This window comes from Danio rerio, chromosome 19 (genome assembly GCF_052040795.2).
Source record: "Danio rerio strain M-AB ecotype USA chromosome 19, GRCz13ab, whole genome shotgun sequence".
In the NCBI taxonomy this organism is placed as follows: Eukaryota; Metazoa; Chordata; class Actinopteri; order Cypriniformes; family Danionidae; genus Danio; species Danio rerio.
The window spans coordinates 13,164,246-13,185,468 of record NC_141039.2 but is presented as its reverse complement, the minus strand read 5'-3'; the positions used below and the strand labels follow the sequence as shown (position 1 = coordinate 13,185,468).

At 37.0% G+C, this 21,223-nt stretch overlaps 1 protein-coding gene across 2 annotated transcripts in view; it reads left to right on the top strand.

Moving 5' to 3' along the window:
- Window positions 1-7,629: 7,629 nt before the first annotated feature.
- The window catches only part of rnf19a (ring finger protein 19A, RBR E3 ubiquitin protein ligase), a 48,733-nt gene continuing 35,139 nt past the window's right edge, over window positions 7,630-21,223 (top strand). Inside the window, exons 1-2 of one of the 2 annotated variants that reach the window (XM_088651381.1) lie at window positions 7,665-7,835; window positions 14,411-14,529. Coding sequence is in view for 1 of the 2 variants with exons in the window: in NM_001326695.1 (NP_001313624.1) it covers window positions 7,805-7,835 (31 nt within the window). In the remaining variant the exon portion in view is untranslated. Of the gene's footprint in view, window positions 7,836-14,410; window positions 14,530-21,223 lie in introns of both variants that reach the window. The other variant, NM_001326695.1, reaches the window with a different exon arrangement.

The following is a 21,223-nucleotide window of genomic DNA, read 5'->3' as shown; positions in this document are numbered from 1 at the left end:
AATTGAATAAACTGAATTGGCTGTAGTGTATGAGTGTGAATGACTGTGTTTGGATGTTTTCCATTACTGGGTTGCAGCTGGAAGGGCATCCACTATGTAAACATGTGCTGGAATATTTGGCGGTTCATTCCACTGTGAAAACCCCTTAAGAATGAAGAGACTAAGCTGAGGAAATTGAATAAATCTTTAAAAAGTAAAAGCGAATAAACTGTAATGTATAATGATGCATATGCTAATATTTTAATGAGGGTTAAAGAAAAAATACAGCCTGCTAAAAACAGCAAACAAATAAACCCTCCATCACTAAAGATTTTAATAGTTTCCAATTCAAAACCATTGCAAAGCATTCAGTTTGAAACATTTAAAGCAGATTATTTAATGGTTTCTAGTGTTTTTGGGACTTATTTTCTATTTATTGGCCTTGACATGCCACCAGTTACCCAGTTACATTATTGTTTTTTTTCAGCAGGGCTTCCTTTAAGTTGAATGTGTGCTGTAAAGCCTCAACCACAGTTGTGTTCAAAGCTATAAAACAGAAGCAATAAAATAGGAGGGCAAGTACAGTGAAGGAACACGGGACACGACATGCTTGATCTCCATTGACACCAGTTGCTATGCGCAGAGCATTACCGTGAGATGGTCATGCGCTTTATTGGTACACATGAATGAACATGCCCATTATGGCCCTGCTGTTACTGATACTCAGAGCCAGCAAGATCATGAAACCGAGCACACAGCTGTAAGTACCTGCATATGAACGAATCTCTTGAGGATTCAATTTAACGTCCATTTGATTTTATTTTATAGGATTTAAAGACATTTTAAAAACATATTTAGTAACAATGAAGGAAACATTCACTCATTTATTCATTTTCCTTCAGGTTAGTCCCTTTATTCATCAAGGGGTCACCACAGTGGAATGAACTGCCAACTTATCCAGCATAGGTTTTACACAGCGGGTGCCCTTTCAGCTGCAACCCAACGCCGGAAAACACCCATACACTCTTGCATTTAGTCTCATACTACACTATGGCCAATTTAGCTTATTCAATTCATCTATACCTCATGTCCAGGCAAACACGAGGAGAACATGCAAACTCCACACAAACGTCGAAAAGAAAATGAATGAATGAATGAATTTTTCAATACTCAATGTAAAACATGATTTCTGAAAACTAAAAAGCTCCAAATATTTTTTGCAATTGTACATTTCAATGCATAACATAAATCTGGAGTCTGTTTTTGCAAAGAGAACTCTTGTGTGAACATTTTTTATATATTATATTAAAACCTTATACCTGTTTTAGCCAAGCTAAAGTCACCTTTCGTCTTAGTGAAGTTTATTTATAAACAAATTTCGAGAGGATCACGTGCTTATGATTGTTCACAGCTGTTCCAACTTTATCTAATGACTGATTATCCTATCAGACGATCCCTAACTCACTATAAATAACCAGACTTTCATCTCAATATCTTCGTCTTGAAGAAACCCCCCCACCCATCCCTACTTTTCCTCTTTTCAAACGGGCTTCATGGTGGCCAGTGATTAGCGCTGTTGCCTCACAGCAAGAATGCCCCTGGTTTAATTCCTTTCCAAACCAGGCGACATTTCTGTGTGGAGTTTTGCTCGTTCTCCCCATGATCGCGTGGATTTTCCCCGGGTCCTCCGGTTTCCTCCCACAGTTCAAAAACAAGCACTCTAAACAAATAATCCAAAATATTTTAGCCAAACTCTGAGTACACCTTCTCAGCATCCATATCTGACACTCAGCTACATTTAGCAGGAGGGGGAGTCATCGAGATCTACCTGAGCTCAAACTCCCCCCTCGCCTTGCAACGAGAGGGAGCCCAGGGCTCGAAGATCTTATAAGCTCAGGGCTCTCTCCCGGGACAGTACGCCAAACTAGCTTCATTATCAATCATCAGCTAAGTGGGAACTCTTGAAATGGCAGTTTATAGTCTCCTGATAAAGTCAACCCTCTATGGATTGTCTAAAAAGTGATAATTCATACAAATTTATACAATTAATTTGTATGAAAATGTACGATTTTTAAAAGCCCACCCTGGAAGCCAAGTGTTATTGACCAGTGAGCAAAAATGTACAACTGAGATTGTACAAATTTACAAATTAGCCACAAAATAAAAAAGCTACAAACTGAATTGCCATGAGATTGCATTGATCAACCAGGTTCATGTGAACCTGAACTTCAATATTTTCTCAGTGCAGCAGCTTCTTCAGTTCCTGTTTGTTTTGGTCAGCTGCAAAATGTATATAATAGTTTGTTTATAATGTCACAGTTTACTCTATTTTGCTGTCAGAATCATTTTTATCGTGACTTTATATATTACTCTGCAGTCAATGATAAGTCTTTGCTTGCCTATATGGAGTTACATAACATGATGCTGACATACTTCACTTTTACATGCTTGAGCAAAATTGAATAGTTTGACATGCTGTAGGCTTTCTTACAACAGTCCTTGAGGAGAAGTGCCATGCACAATGGAGTACTTACATTCATGTTTTCTTTATAGATCCTGTTAGATAATGAGGTCATTAGTTCATTTGATTGTTGCCTTTGCGAACTACACATCAAAACAGACAAACAAATCTTTTAGACAACTAGAATCTGTCTGGTTCCTTCTCAGACTGAATAAAATGAGTTGTGGTTGATTCGTGTAAGTCATTTACTATTGATTCGAGGCTTTTTGTACGTCTTGTTGCACAAAGCTGACAATACTGATTTTGTTGAAGAATGTGTAGCAGACAGTGCACCTTATTCATGTTTTTTCCAACACAATCTCACGGCAATTCGTAACTTTTTCATTTAGTGGCTAATTCGTATGAATTCATACGATCTAATTCGTACAATTTAGTACGATTTGCTTATCCCCCAATGACGGTTGGGGGGCGGGGTCAGGTGCCACGCCTCCTTTTTAAAATCGTACCATTTCGTACGACTGAACTCGTACGAATTCGTACGAATTAGCCACTAAACTGGCAAAACGTAAAATACTTACGTTTTCTCGTGAGATCAGGCTGGTTTTTTCCCTGTTTATACACCTGACAAGTCTTGCTGTTTATCGAAGTTTTAGGAACAACAAATAATAACTCTACTTCTTGTCGATGAAAGGCAAAGGCCTCTAGATTACACTTATTTGACCAAAATAAAATATGATCATGCCTTCATTTTAAATTATTTGATTAGGACTGTTAGGTATGGGGGTGAAGCAGTGGCACAGTAGGTAGTGCTGTGCTTCTCACACCAAGGTAGTGCTTCTCACAGCAAGAAGGTCGCTGGGTCGCTGATTCGAGCCTCGGCTCAGTTGGCGTTTCTGTGTGGAGTTTGCATGTTCTCCTTGTAGTATGTGTGTGTGTGTGTGTGTGTTTCCCAGAGATGGGTTGTTGCTGGAAAGGCATCCGCTGTGTAAAAACTTGATGGATAAGTTGGCGGTTCATTCCACTATGGCGACCCAGGATTAAAAAAAAGGGACTAAGCTGACAAGAAAATGATTGAATAAATGTTAGGTCTGGCTTTGCTTAGACAAAAGTCTTGTCCCTTATCAAAAATAATGTACATTATAGAATTTAAAATCATGGTGCAGTGAAAATAAACTCCTATGAGCTTGGACGACTGCATCCATAAATCTGCAATGACTCAAATAACTTATTAATAAAGTCATCTGGAATGGCAAAGAAAGCGTTCTTGCAGGACTTCCAGAGTTCATTAAGATTCTTCGGATTCATCTTCAATGCCCCTACCTCCATCTTACCCCAGACATGCTCAATGGTGTTCATATTTGGTTACTGGGCTGGTCAATCCTGGAGGACCTTGACCTTCTTTGCTTTCAGGAATTTTGATGTGGAGGCTGAAGTATGAGAAGGAGCGCTATCCTGCTGAAGAATTTGCCCTTCCCTGTGGTTTGTAATGTATTGGGCAGCACAAATGTCTTGATACCTTCGGCTGTTGATGTTGCCATCCACTCTGCAGATCTCTTTCACACTCCCATACTGAATGTACCTCCAAACCATGATTTTTCCTTCACCAAACTTGACTGATTTCTGTGATCCATGCGGTTCCAATAGATCTTCTGCAGTGGATAAGTGATGATTGGGATGCAGTTTAACAGATGATTCATCAGAAAAATCTACCTTCTGACATTTTTCAAATGATCAACTAGAAGTCAAAGTATTATTTGTTGCTCTTTCAATTGGGATTGACAAGACTTTTGTTGGGTAGTGTATATTTCTTATGCCACAGTGTGTATTTATTATGAATAAGCCAACAGAAATCAGCTTATTTCTTTAAATATATATATTTTTAAAAAACATCTTCATGTCCATACTGAAGTCATGCACAAGACATAAGTTTTTCCATTGTCATTAGTTAATTTAGGACATGCTTTAGCAAAGAGTAAATACAGCAGTTTTTAGAAACAGGGAACCATACATGACCATGGTAAATGCTCGTCATAATCAAAATGCAGGATATATGGATTATAAATTTAGCATATTGTCTGTTTAAATGTATCTTTTATTAGTTTAACCTGAATATTGTGAAATCTGCTGCATGTTTGCAATGAGACAACAAACATATCGTCACCTTGAAATTATAAGGTTCAAGCTGTGTTCTGAATGATTTTGAGATATTGAGCTTCAAGGTTTTTGCAATCCATAGCAAACAGTATGTGTGTAACATTTTTTTAAAAATAAGAAGTCTAAAAATGTAAACAACTTATAAAAACATCCCATAATGTAAATAAAGTGTCATTTAATAAGAATATGTCAATAACTCGATTTTGACAAAAATTCAAACGATCCTTTATGAATTTTTGGTGACTATAAAACCTGTTGAATTAGCCCATCTATGGTCATTTTCTGGTTGTATTGTGTCTCCTCTGGTTTATTTAGCAGCTGAATAAGGGATGTATATTGTGTAAAGCCAGCTGAATCTGTTTCCCTGATCTCTGTCACATTCGAATAAAAAAGGAGCCAGTCAAAGAACACATACACATGCACATGGGCTGTTTTGCACCCAGCACTGAGATGCAAATGGGGCTGTGATTGTTTTGTAAGGTGCTATTGTTTGCATGAGTAACTGGGTGTGTGCAATGAGACATCACTGCTTTGTCTGACGTAAGACTTGTGGTGTATTTCAGCTTTGTGTATGGATCTGGAATATTCCTTCTGTCACGTGAAAGACATTACTGCCAAATCATGCAGAAGGATTGTGGATTGCACTGTGTTTGAAAACAGGGGAAGTCACAGAAGTGTATTTTCTTCATAAAACACTCTCAGCGTGTGCCCTGTCTTCATTAAATAGTATCCCACAAAGGGAATATTTTGCTTGGCTCTGATTGATTTCATATGAGGAAGGTTTGTGTTTAAACTCCCTATAATTAGACCCTGGTTTGGACACCACCAATTGCTCCATATGGAAATAAGTTTTTAAGTGTGTTTGCCATTGAGCTGTGTGCATTTTGACCACAGTGAGCCAAATTACCAGGGTTTCCCGGTATGCAATATTATTGGACACACAAAACCATTTATTTTGCAATATAAATAACTTAATCTTACTAAAGAGAACTGTGTGTGGTACAGGGTTATTTCATGTATTTTAATGAACACAGTTGAGAAGAGAATTTTCCAAAACATACTCAAAATTAATGTGCTGCTTAACAAAAAACATAGGTTATACTGAACTAAACTAACTAACTAACTATGTGTATATGTGTATATATATATATATATATATACAGTTGAAGTCAGAATTATTAGCCCCCTTGAATTATTCGCCCCCATGTTTATTTTTTATTAGGTTAACTAGGCAGGTTAGGGTAATTAGGCAAGTTATTGTATAATGACTGTTTGTTCTGTAGTTTATCTGGGAAAGAAATAGCTTAAACGGGCTAATAATTTTGACCTTAAAATGGTGTTTAAAAAATAAAAAATTGCTTTTATTCTAGCTGAAATAAAACAAATAGGACTTTCTCCAGAAAAATAAAAATATTATCAGGCATACTGTGAAAATTTTCTTGCTCTGTTAAACATTCATCTTTTGGGAAATATTTAAAAAATAAAATAAAATTCAAAGGGGGGCTAATAATTCTGACTTCAACTGTACATATAACTTAACTTCATAATTTTTTGATTAATATGAATTGGTACTATTCATACAATTTAGTACAATTTGCTCATCCCCCAGTGACGGTTGGGTTTAGGGGCGGGGTTTGGTGCCACACCTCCTTTTTAAAATGGTACATTTTCATTTGACAATTAGCCACTAAACTGACAAAAGTTGGTTTCCTCGTGAGATCAGGTTGGTATTTTAGAGTACATTGTGCTGTGTCTCTTTTCTCTCTCTCATTGAGTATGTGTGTGTTTGTGTGTGTGTGATAGAGAGAGCTTCAGTCCTTGACATGAAATGTTTAGGAGCAGAGTAGACTTTATTAATATTTATGACCCTTCCAAATATGGTCAAAACCAGCCGAATGTCATATTAGAGCCAATTCCTAGGTTGGGAAATTAACCTGTAAAATTGTTTCTGGATAATTTTTGCACCTAAGTTAGATATCTTTTATTTAGATATCCAAGAACAATTTAACACAATTTATCAAAGAATTCTATCACACTTGTTATTTGTGATACTGTGTGGCATCATTTTTAATACTTTAATAAACAGACTTGAGAAGAGGATTTTCCAGAAAGTACTAGAAATTATTGTGATGCTTAACGTAAAGCATAGGTTAATTACTAAATTAAACTAATAATAATAAAGATAATACTAAGGGGGTGGCGCGGTGGCACAGTGGGTAGCGCTTTCACCTCACAGAAAGTAGGTCGCTGGTTAGAACCTCGGCTGGGTCAAGTTGCATTTCTGTGTGGAGTTTGCATGTTCTCCCCATGTTTGCGTGGGTTTCCTCCAGGTGCTCCGGTTTCCCCCACAGTCCAAAGACATGAATTGGGTAGGCTATATTGTCTGTATAGTGTTTGTGTGTGAATGAGTGTCTATGGGTGTTTCCCAGTACTGGGTTGCAGCTTGAAGAGCATCCACTGGATAAAATATATGCTGGATAAGTTGGCGGTTCATTGTATTGTGGTGACCCCTGATTAATAAAGGGACTACTGATTTATCTCAGTAGGAACACATTTTCTTAATTTAGCTTTATTTTTGTTTTTCAAAAACATGCACAAAACAAAACTGACTGATTCAGTTCTTCTATTCTTTTTTCATTAACAGAATTAACCTTGATCCTTATAAAATAAAATATTTATTAATGAAATAAATGAATAAATAAACCGAAAATTGCATAAAGAGAAAGAAAAATGCCATTTTTTATAAACGTGTGCTTATAAACACGATGTACGTTACATGTCTGCCATAGTTCAACTGAAATTAGGCTATATTTGAATTAAATTATCATTTTTAAATATATAAATCTCTGATATAAGCGGTTTATCGAAGAATAGCTATTTATGTGTGAAAAATAAATGTACAGAAACTGTTTCATGTAAAAGTATGGTAAAACTAGGTTTTGAAACCATCACAGGAAAATCTGCCTTCCGTCTGTTCTCTTTAATTATTCTAGCTTTGAGGAATGCGCGCGCCGACTCTCGCGAGAGTAGAGTTTGAACTGATATGTGAGAAGCGAGCGAGACGGATGCCAGTGAGTCAGTACGAGCGAAAGAGCGAGCGGAGGACGGGACACACAGGACGGCCCGACTTCAGCCCGACAAAACAACTCCCAAAAGTAGCCGCCTTCCAACACCACACTCGGAGTTTTTCACCTTTATTTGTTGCCTGTAATGAAATGCTTTTACGCGGATGACTTGAAAGGTGAGTCGCTGTTGTTCTCGTTGCTATAAAAGGCTAGTTTGACGGCTTGGCTAACGGTCGTGTGTTCGCTTTCAGATTTACTCTCGCTGGCGAACGAGAAAGCCCACATTTTACAGCTTTATTTCTTAAAGACGAGTCCCACGGTTGTCCCAATACAACTAATAACCGCATATTTTGGGTTGTACGCCCGCTAGCTGGCGTGTAGGGAAGTAAAATCGCTTTAAAGGGCCTGTGGTGAGTCCGACATTAGATGGACCTTCCGTAGGCATGTAGCCAGCTATCGCATTGTCCATTTGTTTCTGTTAAGTTTAAATTCACACCTCTGTAACCAGGAAGTCTGTGGAAAAAGAAACAAATACCCAGCTTCATCGCTGAGGTAAAACGACACGAACCTTTGATCTCCATTATAACATCGATAAGGTGTTTTCCAGCTAACGTTATTGTTGAAGGCTTAGGGAGGTTTATTTAGCAACAGATTGCACGCCTAATTTGACTAAGTTATGGATCACAAATGAAATTTTCGTAGTATTTTAGTTTGTATTGACATTGTGAAACGTCTTTTTTAAATGTATATTTAATTGGTTTGTTTCCTGTAATGACTAACATGTTTGAACAAGTACACTTACGTAGAATCGAGAGTGTTTAGTTGAAAATAAGGATTTGCCCATGTTGCCAAATGCCAGTCTTATGTCATACAGTCTGAGTTCAAAGGGTGATTTAGTATGAAGATTGTCTCAAACTTCTTCGAGAGTGTGTTTTGTAGTAATAGTGAAAATGTACTAACTAGGCTCTGATGTTCAAACTTAGCTGGAAGTGGTGTGACTTAATTTCAGATCTATGGAAACTTGGTCTAGAGGTGAAAAATATTGGTTTAGCAACCACTTCCACATATTAGTCACTATTTGAGGTTTTAGGTAAAGAAATGAGTTGGGAGTGAATATAGTGACCCATCACAAAAATGAAGTGGCGTCTGTTTTGATCATTTTGGGTAGTGGTGAAATATTGGATCAGCATTTGATGTAAATCCTGCATGGAAGCAGCTTATCTTCAGCACAGGCCTCAAGAGAGGATCGTGAATTCTCTGTTTTTTGCTTTGTTTTGAATCCTCAGACAGATAGTTTTGATTAACGTTGTAATTGTTTTGCTTTGCTCATCTTATCATTTGTTTAAGTTGGCCCGTTTGCTTTTCGTTAATGCGTTGAATAAACCTGTTTGTTCGGCTTTAATTTTGGTCTGCTTTAAATTTTCACTTCCTCATCAAACCTGAGTAAAATGTTATATGAATGAATAATTAGGATGAAGGATTTAATTATGTTTTTCTGATGTCACATAAAGTGTAAGCCTAGTACATGATTTCTGTCTATATTTGTTTGAAAAGATTGTTCAGTTGGCCCATATTTAATGCTGTACAAAATATTTTAATCATTCATTTATTTTATTTTCGGATTAGTCCCTTTATTAATCCGGGGTTGCCACAGCGGAATAAACCGCCAACTTATCCAGCACGTTTTTACGCAGCGGATGCCCTTCCAGCTGCAACCCATCTCTGGAAAACATCCACACACACACACTCACTCACACTCATACACTACGGACAATTTAGCCTACCCAATTCACCTGTAGCGCATGTCTTTGGACTGTGGGGGAAACCGGAGCACCCGGAGAAAACCCATGCGAACGCAGGGAGAAGATGCAAACTCCACACAGAAACGCCAACTGACCCAGCTGAGGCTCAAACCAGCGACCTTCTTGCTGTGAGGCGACAGCATGACCTATTGCACCACTGCGTCGCCCATATTTTAATCATATTTATATAATTCTCTTTTTCTTAAACTTTGTGGTCGACGTTATATGTACACTGGATCCATGAAAACCCAATAAAAATACATAAACTGTAATATTTAAAACAAACAATTATGATTGTAAATGATTTAAAGTGTTTTTTTTTTTTTTTTTTTTTTTTTTTGCTGATCTCACTGACTTGTAAGCCAAATACCTTTGCTAATATTTGTTGTTTTACTTGGAAACCTAATTAAAAGGCCATACATGCTAAATAACAGTAATTCCATGCAAATGTCAATTTTCCCATAAAAAATAAAGATTTTACCAAAACAGTGAAACCCTTTTTACATTTTTTGCTTAGGCTTGTATTTTACAGTACTGTAAAAATGCTCAAAGTCCTCTTAATGTTTTCAAACAATTATATTTGATTTTCCACATCTGTCACATCCATAACCAAGCCTTTTCCTCATAAATATAAAAAATAAAAATGAACATTTTTGGATCTATAGTAAGCCAACTCTTATTATTTTGATTAGCAGTATTTCTTTTGAATTGTGCAGTTTAATTAAAAATTCTACGTGTTTTGTATACTGTAAACTCAGACTTTTTTTGGTTACATCCACAACGCGTTTATTTTCCTTATTTAAAATATAAAAATTTTTTACAGATTCATATTGTTCTGATCTTATAATTCTGTGGTTGTTTGTTTTGGATATTATAAACGGATGTTTTAATATAATGTTAACATAATTTCTATTAGAGTTATGTTTTGAACTTTTACTGCAAATGTCACATTAATAACAATGGAATTACTCATTTGCATTCTTCAATGGCCAAAATGTTTACATTTCTTTTAATTAGCAAAATGTGATGACTTTAAGCTGCACTTTTGTCATGGTGAACTGAAAATAATTGTGATTAGATCAAATAACTGTATTTGGATGATTAGTAATTGGGACAGGCTTACTTCAGTGTCTACCAATGTGGTCTGATTTTGATCACTAGGGTAACAGACTGACTGCGGGCATTTTTCATTGCATGAGTATTTTCGAAATTGTCAAAAAAAAAAGCATTAGCATAGAAAAAGTTTTAAAATATATATTTTAAAATAGTTTCGAAATACTCATGTCATTATGTATTTACTACATTTATTATTTCATGTAAATTAATATATTTGATATTTGTTCATTTGGTGAACATGTTTATCCTAAGTGACATCTTTAATTTATTAGCTCTTGCTTTAGCTGGGAATCAACTATATTACTTTGTCAAGTGCTGCTGCTGTGCTAGAGCATCATAAGCAACATACATGAAAGATCAGGCATTCTATCTTTCTTTTTATCAACGAATGTTTGCAAAATTTAAATAATACATGTAGAATGACTATTAAATGCAGGTAACGTTCTTAAGGTTAATAAGTGGTCATGTTAAATTCATTTTTAAATTAATAATAGTTTCTTGCTGAAAAACTGACAAAACGTTACAGTTTAAAGGATAATGGCAAAGTATATGGATTTTGAATGATGATTAAATGTGAATTGTTATCAAATGATTCTTGTTCTAAATATGATGGAACAGGTAATGGTCTCGTAAAAAAACTTGTTACGCTAAATTACATTTTAGCAGATGTCATTCGATGACGGTCCAAATGATGAATATTCAGTAGGTGTATTGATCAATTAAAAATAAATGAATCGGGATGCGTTGTAATGTGGGAAGACAGAAAACCTTCAATTTAAAGCCATTTCTATTTATTGTTTAATACATAATTAAATTTTTGTCATCGAGTCAAACATGCATGTATTTATCTGTGTGTAAAGGTAGTGTTTATATTAGAACATTATGAATAGTTGTGTCTATTATTGTGTCTTTTATATAGGATTGGGATTCTGACTTTCTGACTGCTCTGATTTTTGATATCTGGATGGTCTCTAATTCTGCCACATGTTATTAGGCCTGTTTTAGCTGCCTGGATGATCAACAATGAAGCAGAGAAAAGTTGTGATGAAGTTCTGTTAGAGCAAACCAGTCTGACGTCTGAGGTCTCTGTGTTTATGTTGTTTACAAATTCCCCACGGTCTTGTTCTTGACCTTAATCAATGTCTTGGGCTTGTTTCTTTCTGTGTAGTTGGAGGACAATGAATGCTTTATGCCTGAGCTGGAAGTGCTGTGCAATCAGGTGGCTTGCAAAACACACCAAACTGAGCTAATAAGAGTTGTGTGTGTTTGTGTGTTGAAGGCCAGGCATGTCTCAAAATGGAAAGTGATGTTGTTGTAGTACTCCTAAGGCTAGTGTGTCTTAACACAGTACATTAAATTTTCCAGGAAAAATGTTTGTGACATTAAAAATCAAAGTTTTAGCTGTTGAAACAAATGTTTTTAGTCCGCCTCTGGTATCAGTGTTTAATCACTGTTTCTCATTTGGTAATGTAGTTGATGAATTCTTTGTGTGCAGAGGTCAGGGCCTCATTAAAGTGACCGCAGTGTTTATGCATGCATTCATCATAAGCCCCCACAATGAAGTGATCCGTACTGCAGCCACTTATCTAATGACTAGTTACTTTTTAATTCTCACACGACTTGCATTTGAGCTGGCAATTTATTGGTTATAATGAATATAAACTGTGCTTTAAATTATAATTATTTAAATTAACTTTCAAATACATAAGTTTGTTCTGCCATCCAATAATGCAATCCAATTAACTATCCAATTAATTTAAACCAATTAAAAAGCACTCTTAATGATAAATGCTGCTTTATGGCAAATATATTTTGTTTTTGTGACCATTTTGTTTGGTCAATCAACTATTTTGGGTTCAGCAACATCTTATTAAACACTAGAACTCAAGAATCATACTGTTGCTTACAAAAGGAAAAATACCAGGGGTAAACATATAGACTAAAGGCATTAACAAAGTTCAATAACTATTGAAAATAACTATTATTTTTTTTACTTGTGTTATAGTGTCAGATTTTAAATAAGTTTATTTAAACACAGGCTCATTAGAAATATCTTCATCAGTCTACATTTTTTTTAAAACCTCAAACGTACTTCAACATGCATTTGACTGCAGCTTCTAGGTAAAAACTTAACAGTACAGGTCAGTATAACACCCACAAATTTTGTTTATTTTTACACTAATATATTAAACTAAGATGTTTACAGGGACAAATCATCAAATAAAGTATAATTTTTGTGCAGTTCATTCTACAACACCCAACAAACATTACAAAACAACTTAACAGTCAGTGTTTGTGATTTGTAATGGAATAAGTCTGCCTCGCATTGGTTGGGTGTAGGCAAGAGTTTAGCACAGTAGTTTAAATGTTGCTCTGTACGAGGAGCACCACCTTCACATGGTTGTTTACAAGGACGTTTATCTAAAATGTGACATACGGGCGTACTCGCACTTCATGTATAGGTGCCTTAAACCGGGTTGAAGCACGCTTGTCCCCCCTCTTGTCTTCCCCGACGGCCTCACTAACATTACATTCGTGCCTGAGCGTGCTTACGTCATCATTGTAGCGCTGTTCAGTAAGCGCTTTCACTCAGCACAGTGGAGATTTCTTTAGTTATATTGTATTAGTTGTTTGGGATGCAGTGACACACAGTCAAATATTTCGCCGAACCAATCAGCCACTTTTAACGCTCATAAATAACCATAAAGTACTCGTGCCGGCCAAGTGAACCGCGCCTGAGCCCAATTCAGAGCACTCACACTTGTCAAACGATCCGGGAAATGGGTCTGGGCACGGTTCAGATAGCATAGTGTGAGTAGGCCCTAAAGCATCCTAATCAACACATTTCAAATTCGTGCTTATGTTGACAGCACCCTGTGGTGTGTATATATATTTTTTTTTTCATCTGAAACGTCCAACAAAACATACCGTCCAACAATTTTTACATATTGTATTTTTTACAAATGTATTTTATAGTGTTTGTGGTACAATGATGCACAGGAACAGTAACTTTAAATATAAGAAGTAAAAGCACTGACAGCGAGTCAGAATCAATCTGTATTGTAGTTTGTTCATTGAAGCAGCATTCAAGAGAACTGCAGTACATGCTTATGAACAATACATAGTGCATTGAGTGTATGCTAATATGGTTATTGTGCTTTTCTCTTATATATTTCAACATCTCTTAAGTATTTTGTTTTCTGTTTTAGCCATGTGTCTTTGTTAGTGGACTTTACTTGCATAGCTGTCTTTATTATGTGAATCTGTTCACAGCCTGTATTGCTTTAAGAGGGTGTTTCCTCTACTGCTGTGGTGACCGTGTCTTGTGAAATACTGTTCAGGAAATCCAGGGAGACACGTGTTTGTTAAAGGAAGTGTGTACATGGTGTCTAATGGCATTTTTTTGAGTTTTCACCTGGCAGGGCTCTAGTTCATGTGCTGTAAACAGAAGCCACCCTTTTGAAAGGAACATGAATCACTTTTTGTTTTGTTTTTTATGTAGGAGTATGAACCGGACTGATATTATTGTCTTGGTAATTGGTATACAGAATTTTTCCACATAATCCACTTGTGCGTTTACGTAGTTCAGCGTAAAAGCTGTCGTTTCCTAAAAGCAACAGATAAATCTGATCCACGCACTTTCGCTTTTGTTAGAACGCTTTATATCCGGAACATGATGGCATCTGATGCTCTGTTATGAAAGCCACATTTTTCCACTGATTTTTACAGTTGTCTCAGTTTGTTTGTCTTACTCACTTGCTAGTACAGTTTAGTTTTAAACTTCAGCATTCATGCTCTTCCACGGTTGTTATTTTCAGCTCTTTCTTCAACAGACATTTTGTACAGCAGCCATATATAGAAAGTCTGTGTTTAGCCTGCATCAATTGGAGCTAAATCTTCCTGCTGAATGACCTGGGGAGGCCAGCTGAACTGGCTGTGTCTGGATCACATGGTAACGTCTTAATCTCCATCCTTCATTCAGGATCTCAGTGTGAAGCTCCCTTTAGATTAGCAACTCAACCTATAGCAGCATTTACCCTATCATTGACCAGCTAGCGTGTGTTAATCCTGCTCCGTGTCATGATATGATAACACCTGTGTTTGGAAAGCTACTTGAAATCTTGATTTGGGTATAAGCTAAATTTAAACGTTATTTCTATAATTTAACAGAATTTTTAAGTCTTAATTTAAAAACAGAGGTGGCCGTTAATAACAAGATATCATAATTTGGAGCTGTTTCTCTAAATGTTTTCTTTTTATGAATTTGTTTTAATTTTTTGTGTCAACAGCACTTTCTCATAATCTCTCTCTCTCTCTCTCTCTCTCTCTCTCTCTCTCTCTCTCTCTCTCTCTCTCTCTCTCTCTCTCTCTATATATATATATATATATATATATATATATATATATATATATTAGTGCTGTCAATCAATTTAAAAAAATTAACTGATTATTCACACTTTTTTTTTTGAAAATTAATCGCGATTAATAACATTTAAAAGACTTAAACTTGTAACTTTGGCTATTCAGTTGTAAAAAAAATTAATGTAAACGCAAGACAAAAACTATTTAAATTCAAAATATAGTTGTTCATTAGAATTTTTGTTTATCTTGTAACAGATTTCTTCATGTAAACAACAAACCCACAATAAACTATCAAGATCCTGGCTTAAAAGCCATATTTATTACAGAAATTAAAACACAGGCATGTTAATGCCATTTGAATTTCAAAACAATCAATGCCAATAAAGAAAAAAAAGATTTCCAAGTTGGATTCTAAGTGGACTGAAAAAAATGCCAAAATACAGGCATTGCAAATATGGAAATTGGTAAATTATAATAATAATACTAAAGTATTGAATACAAACAATTGTACTCATTGTAAAGTTGTATTGCTGTGAGTTGAGAACATTAATTATAAAGTAGAAAAATTTTGCTTTGTCCTTCTTTACATTTATCCAGTTAAGACAGTCCAGTCTGTTGACATTATCGTGGGACCATGTGGCCCTTATCTTTTGAATGATGTGAGCTGCGAGTGTAGCGCAATTTGTAACTTTTTGATTTAGTGGCTACAGACAACAACGTTTATGCAGGTTTGTTGCTAAGAAACGCACGCACGCACACGCGCATTGCACACAGACACACAGACCAGGGGCGTGCACAGGGGGGTGCCCCATTTGCTAGAGCCATTGCCCCTCTGCCCTTATTGGCCGAGGTGCCACCCGTTGGCTAGAGCCATTGCCCCTCTGCCCTTATTGGCCGAGGTGCCATACTTTACGATCGCGTTGAGCACCTGCCCCTGTAAGGGTCTGTGCACGGGCCTGACACAGACAGACAGACAGACAGACAGACAGACAGACAGACAGACAGACAGACAGACAGACAGACAGACAGACAGACAGACAGACAGACAGACAGACAGACAGACAGACACACAGACACACAGACACACAGACAGACAGACAGACAGACAGACAGACAGACAGACAGACACACAGACACACAGACACACAGACACACAGACACACAGACACACAGACACACAGACACACAGACACACACACACACACACACACACACACACACACACACACACACACACACACACACACACGCGCGCAATGGCAGGGCAGGTGGAGCGACTCCCTTCAGATTTAACATGCATGATCGCGTTTATCAAATTTGCCTAAACTAAGCATTCTACAGTATGGCTGTATTTCACAAGGATTCTGACACAACAACACGAAGCATACGCTTCTGTTGCGTTTAAGGAGGAAACGCGTCAAACATAATGAAACATTGGAGGGCTCATGCAGAAAGGCATTGGAATGCGCAGTCTTTGACAACTCGCGACTTTATCTGACACTTTCTGAGTACATGTACATAAGACACCATTACTCCGATTTTAATATGATTAAGATAATACTCTTAAGAGTCTACCATGTAAGCAGCATTTTTAATTACCTTAAAGGACCACAGAGTCACAAAATGCAGAGGTTTTTATTTCCATTCGCCAAATGGTATCAAATTCTATGAAAACAGAAGTCAAAAGTTAAAAATGAAACATACGAAATTGCATGAAACTGGAGAGCCTGGTGATGCGACATTATTTGTTTTATACTGAAACTTGCCTTCAAAAGGTGCTTCCTTGGTATTATTCATATTTCTTTGCATGTTAAACACACATTGACACAACAGGAATGAAAAAAAACCTGCAACTGCGTTCATTGTTTTTTTTTTTTAAGCATTAAATATTTAAAATTAATCGCATATATATATATGCGATATAAATATATATATTAAAATTAGGACGTACACAATTCATCCATTTTCTTTTTGGCTTATTAATCTGGGGTTGCCACAGTGAAATGAACCGCCGACTTATCCAGCACATGTTTTACACAGCGGAGGCCCTTCCAGCCGCAACCCATCACTGGGAAACATCCGCGCACACCTAGTTCCCCTTTACCACATGCTTTTGGATATATGGGGGAAACCAAAGCACCTGGAGGAAACCCACACGAACACAAGGAGAACATGCAGGGCTTACACAAGAAAATTATATTTGAAAATTACGCAACAATCACTTCTATATTGATCTTCAGGAGACCATTCTTTGTACGTGGATTACTTTTCCTACTGGATTTGATTGTAGTCGATTTAACAAGATCCATAATTGTTTTAGTCTTCAAAACTCATTCAGCAGTTGTCGTCATGGCTACATGCTTGGGAACAGACTTATTTCCTGTAAGTCGGATTAGATTGTGTCATTTCAATCAAAGGTGATGCTCAAAGTATAGCAGCTTCTGATAATTTTTAACAAGAGTACTATATCAGGGCTCGAAATTAACCTCTTTGCTTGGCAGCACCAGTGCTCCTAACTTTAATAATTTAGGCGCATCAAGTTTAGTCGCACCCACCAATTATAAGCACCATTACTACAAGTTTTATACAAACATTTATTGCATTTGAAATCAACAGCAATCAAACTAACAAGCAAAAAATACATATATGCCAGCATAAAGAAAATATCTCAACGAAATCCCGTTATCTCAAGAAAATAGATTTTTATAACATAACTGAGTGACCAAAGCATACACGGACCGCTCACTGGCCCTGCACGCACCGCTTGACATGAATGAATCTGTTAACGATATAACTATGCTGTTCACACAGGTGCTGTCTGATGTTGCACTGCTTTTGACTGCTTTTGACATATACTGTGCCTTATTATATACATACATCATGTTAATAGCAATACCGGTCTTTTTATCAGTAGCGATGTTAGTTTACTCATTGCAAGCCGTTTGCAATGGTGTTAAATTTGACACATATCTGCCACTTGCACGGCAGACAGCATCTGGCTATATGAGGCCGTACTCACACTAGGTAAAGTTGCCTCGAACCGGGCCAAAGCACGCTTGTCCCCCCTCCCGTCTCCCCCGACGGCCCGTGCTCACACCATATCGGGCCTCGGCACGCTTACGTCATCGCTGCTGCTCTGTTCAGTGACAAGCGCTCTCTATGGCAAGCCTTTTTAGCATTTAAATCTTTGTTCTGACTCCATAAATATATTTAGAGATATCTCTAATTATATTTTGACTAGTCATAATTATAATTCCACTACTCAGAATGACAATTAGAGATATCTGCAATTGTACTAGTACGAAATCAGATTGGAGATATCTGCAAATATATGACTAGTCATATTCCTCCATTGACTTCCATTGAAAAATATTTGCAGATATCTCTAAATGAGTTTTGATTATTCACAATTGTAATTAGAGATATCTCTAACTGAGTTTTTACTAGTCATAATACATTTGGAGATATCTTTAATTCGTCATATTTAGAGATATTTACAAATATATTTGTAGATCTCTAATTAATTTACTAATATTCGAATTACAGTTGTAGATATCTTGAATTGGATTTTTGACTAGTCAAAACTTATTTAGAGATATCTGCAAACATTTTTCAATTGAAGTCAATGGAGGAATATGACTAGTCAGTCATAATTAGGCTTGGGCGGTATCCAAATTTTGATACCGTCAAACCGCCTTCATATTTTACCCCGGTTTCCGGTATTACCGGCGTAATAAAAAAATTATGACGTAAGGCTCAGACAGCGTCACCAAACTGTTGGCTTGAGCCTAAACCATTCAGAAACTGAATACAGAGAGAGAGAGAGAGAGAGAGAGAGAGAGAGAGAGAGAGAGAGAGAGAGAGAGAGAGAGAGAGAGAGAGAGAGAGAGAAAAACCTACAGTGTCTCATCCTCTAAACACACTGGTATCTGAGCTACTGGAAAAAACACAAACCGAACCCGTCCCCAAACAAAACCTTCACAAACAAATTGACAAAACATTAAAATTTAACTATGATGAAAAACTGAAAACTGAATTCAACCTCCAGACTAAACTTAAATGTTATTCGGCCCTAAATAGAACCACACAGTTGGCAAATTATTTATCATTAAAACAATTAAAAGAAAAGCACATTCTTTCTAAATATCGCCTCTGTGATCATGACCTAGACATAGAAAAAGGCAGACATAAAAAATCCTGGACTCCTGAGGAAAAGAGAATATGTCAACAGTGTGACACAAAGCAAATAGAGGATGAGACGCACTTCCTTCTGTTCTGCCCCAAATACAGCACCACTAGAGAAATATTTTTCCCCCAATTTGAAACATTGATCAGTTCATTTTTTAATTTAAATGACTCAGAAAAACTTTACCATATACTCGGAGAGGACGAATTGACATTTAGACTAGCTGCAAAATATGTATATACCCTACACACCATAAGAAACGGTTAATGTAAACTCATGTATCTTATTTAAATCATTTAAACTTTTTACTATTATTATTATTATATTTATCAAATGTATTGTTTTTTTTTTTTTTGTGTCATTATATCTTATTTGTATTACTATTAATTATTATTTTCAATGGTTTTAATATGTTTCATATTTGAAATGCTTTGGCAATACTGTATTTAATGTCATGCCAATAAAGCAACTTGAACTGAGAGAGAGAGAGAGAGAGAGAGAGAGAGAGAGAGAGAGAGAGAGAGAGAGAGAGAGAGAGAGAGAGAGAGAGAGAGAGAGAGAGAGAGAGAGAGAGAGAGAGAGAGAGAGAGAGAGAGAGAGAGAGAGAGAGAGAGAGAGAGAGAGAGAGAGAGAGAGAGAGAGAGAGAGAGAGAGAGAGAGAGAGAGAGAGAGAGAGAGAGAGAGAGAGAGAGAGAGAGAGAGAGAGAGAGAGAGAGAGAACAGCACCTCTCTCTCTCTCTCTCTCACACACACACACACACACACACACACATCTCTCCCGCGATTTATTCAGAAATTTACTCCCACACCATAAGAAATCTGGCCGGCTCCCGCGGGAATGCAGAGAGCTGTAATCAGGCCATAAGAATTATACCCGATAGGTCCCGAGTCCGACAGGTACATTTTGATTGACAGCTTTATAAAGCCCGAACCCATTTACAGCCCGACATTATTCAAATGTGCTTATGCACACAGCTCTATTGCATTTTTTAAAGAATGAGTCATTTATATGTTTTAACATCATTTATTCGTAACAAACGTAGACTATAGGCCACTTGAAAGTTGGAACAAAGAAATAGCTAAAGTAAGTCCTCTGTAACATCGTAACATCTCAGCACTCTATAGGTCTAGGTAGATGCACTTAGCCTTTAAATTGGCCAACACACAAATGAAAAAAATCTTTCTTAACAAATCAAATTAAAATAAACTCTAAATGATGACGGGTATTTTGGCAATAACGAAATTAAGATAAAGGCTCTGCAAGGTTTGTTTCTCAACTTCTCTTCACAATCTGGCATTAAGGCGGCGGTGAAGCTGAATAATAAAAGAATAATGCCACCATTAGCCTGTATACTCTGTCTACATTATGATTATATGGTTTAATTAATATTTATTTATAATTGAAAAACCCTTTACTCACCAAGTTTAGGCTACGTGTGTTTGTGGAGGAACATTTAAATCCACAGGCTTTAGCGCAGTCCTGCGCTCACGGGGTCCAGCAGCTGAACACCCTTTCCTGCTGCTACAGGCCGAGATGCAGAGTTCTGATCTGGCTGATTTTGCAAGTTTTTGGTAGGATTGTTTGTTCATCTTCTACCAGTCAGGAACATCCATTTAATTTTCCATGACTGTAGTTTCATTGTAGCGAGAGGCCTCGTCTTTTTACCTGTCAGCTTGCGGTTTAGGGCTCTACCGTAATACGCAGTGTATGAGCGACCGCGAAATACCTGCGGCTGGAATGCGCTCTTTCTGAGCTAGTGACTGGCTTGACCGCCGTAATAATTCGCTTTTTTTACTACTACATCATTTGTTTCACCTTTGCAGGGATGGATTTTAATGCAGGGATTTGGATTTTTTCGGGTCTCGCTGGGTTCGGGCAAAGATCTTCAGCTCTAATGCAGACCTCTCGTTCATATTAACTACGTCTCCCTTCTGTTCAGTCGAAACTGCCAAACTGCAGGACACTTTGAAGCGCGACACGTCACGTCACCTCTCCCTCTCCCCCTCCCTCTCCCTCTTCCTCTCTCTCTCTCCTCCACACTGTCCCGTGATGACAACCACACATACGTTTTTGTAGGCATTAAATAAAGGATATTTA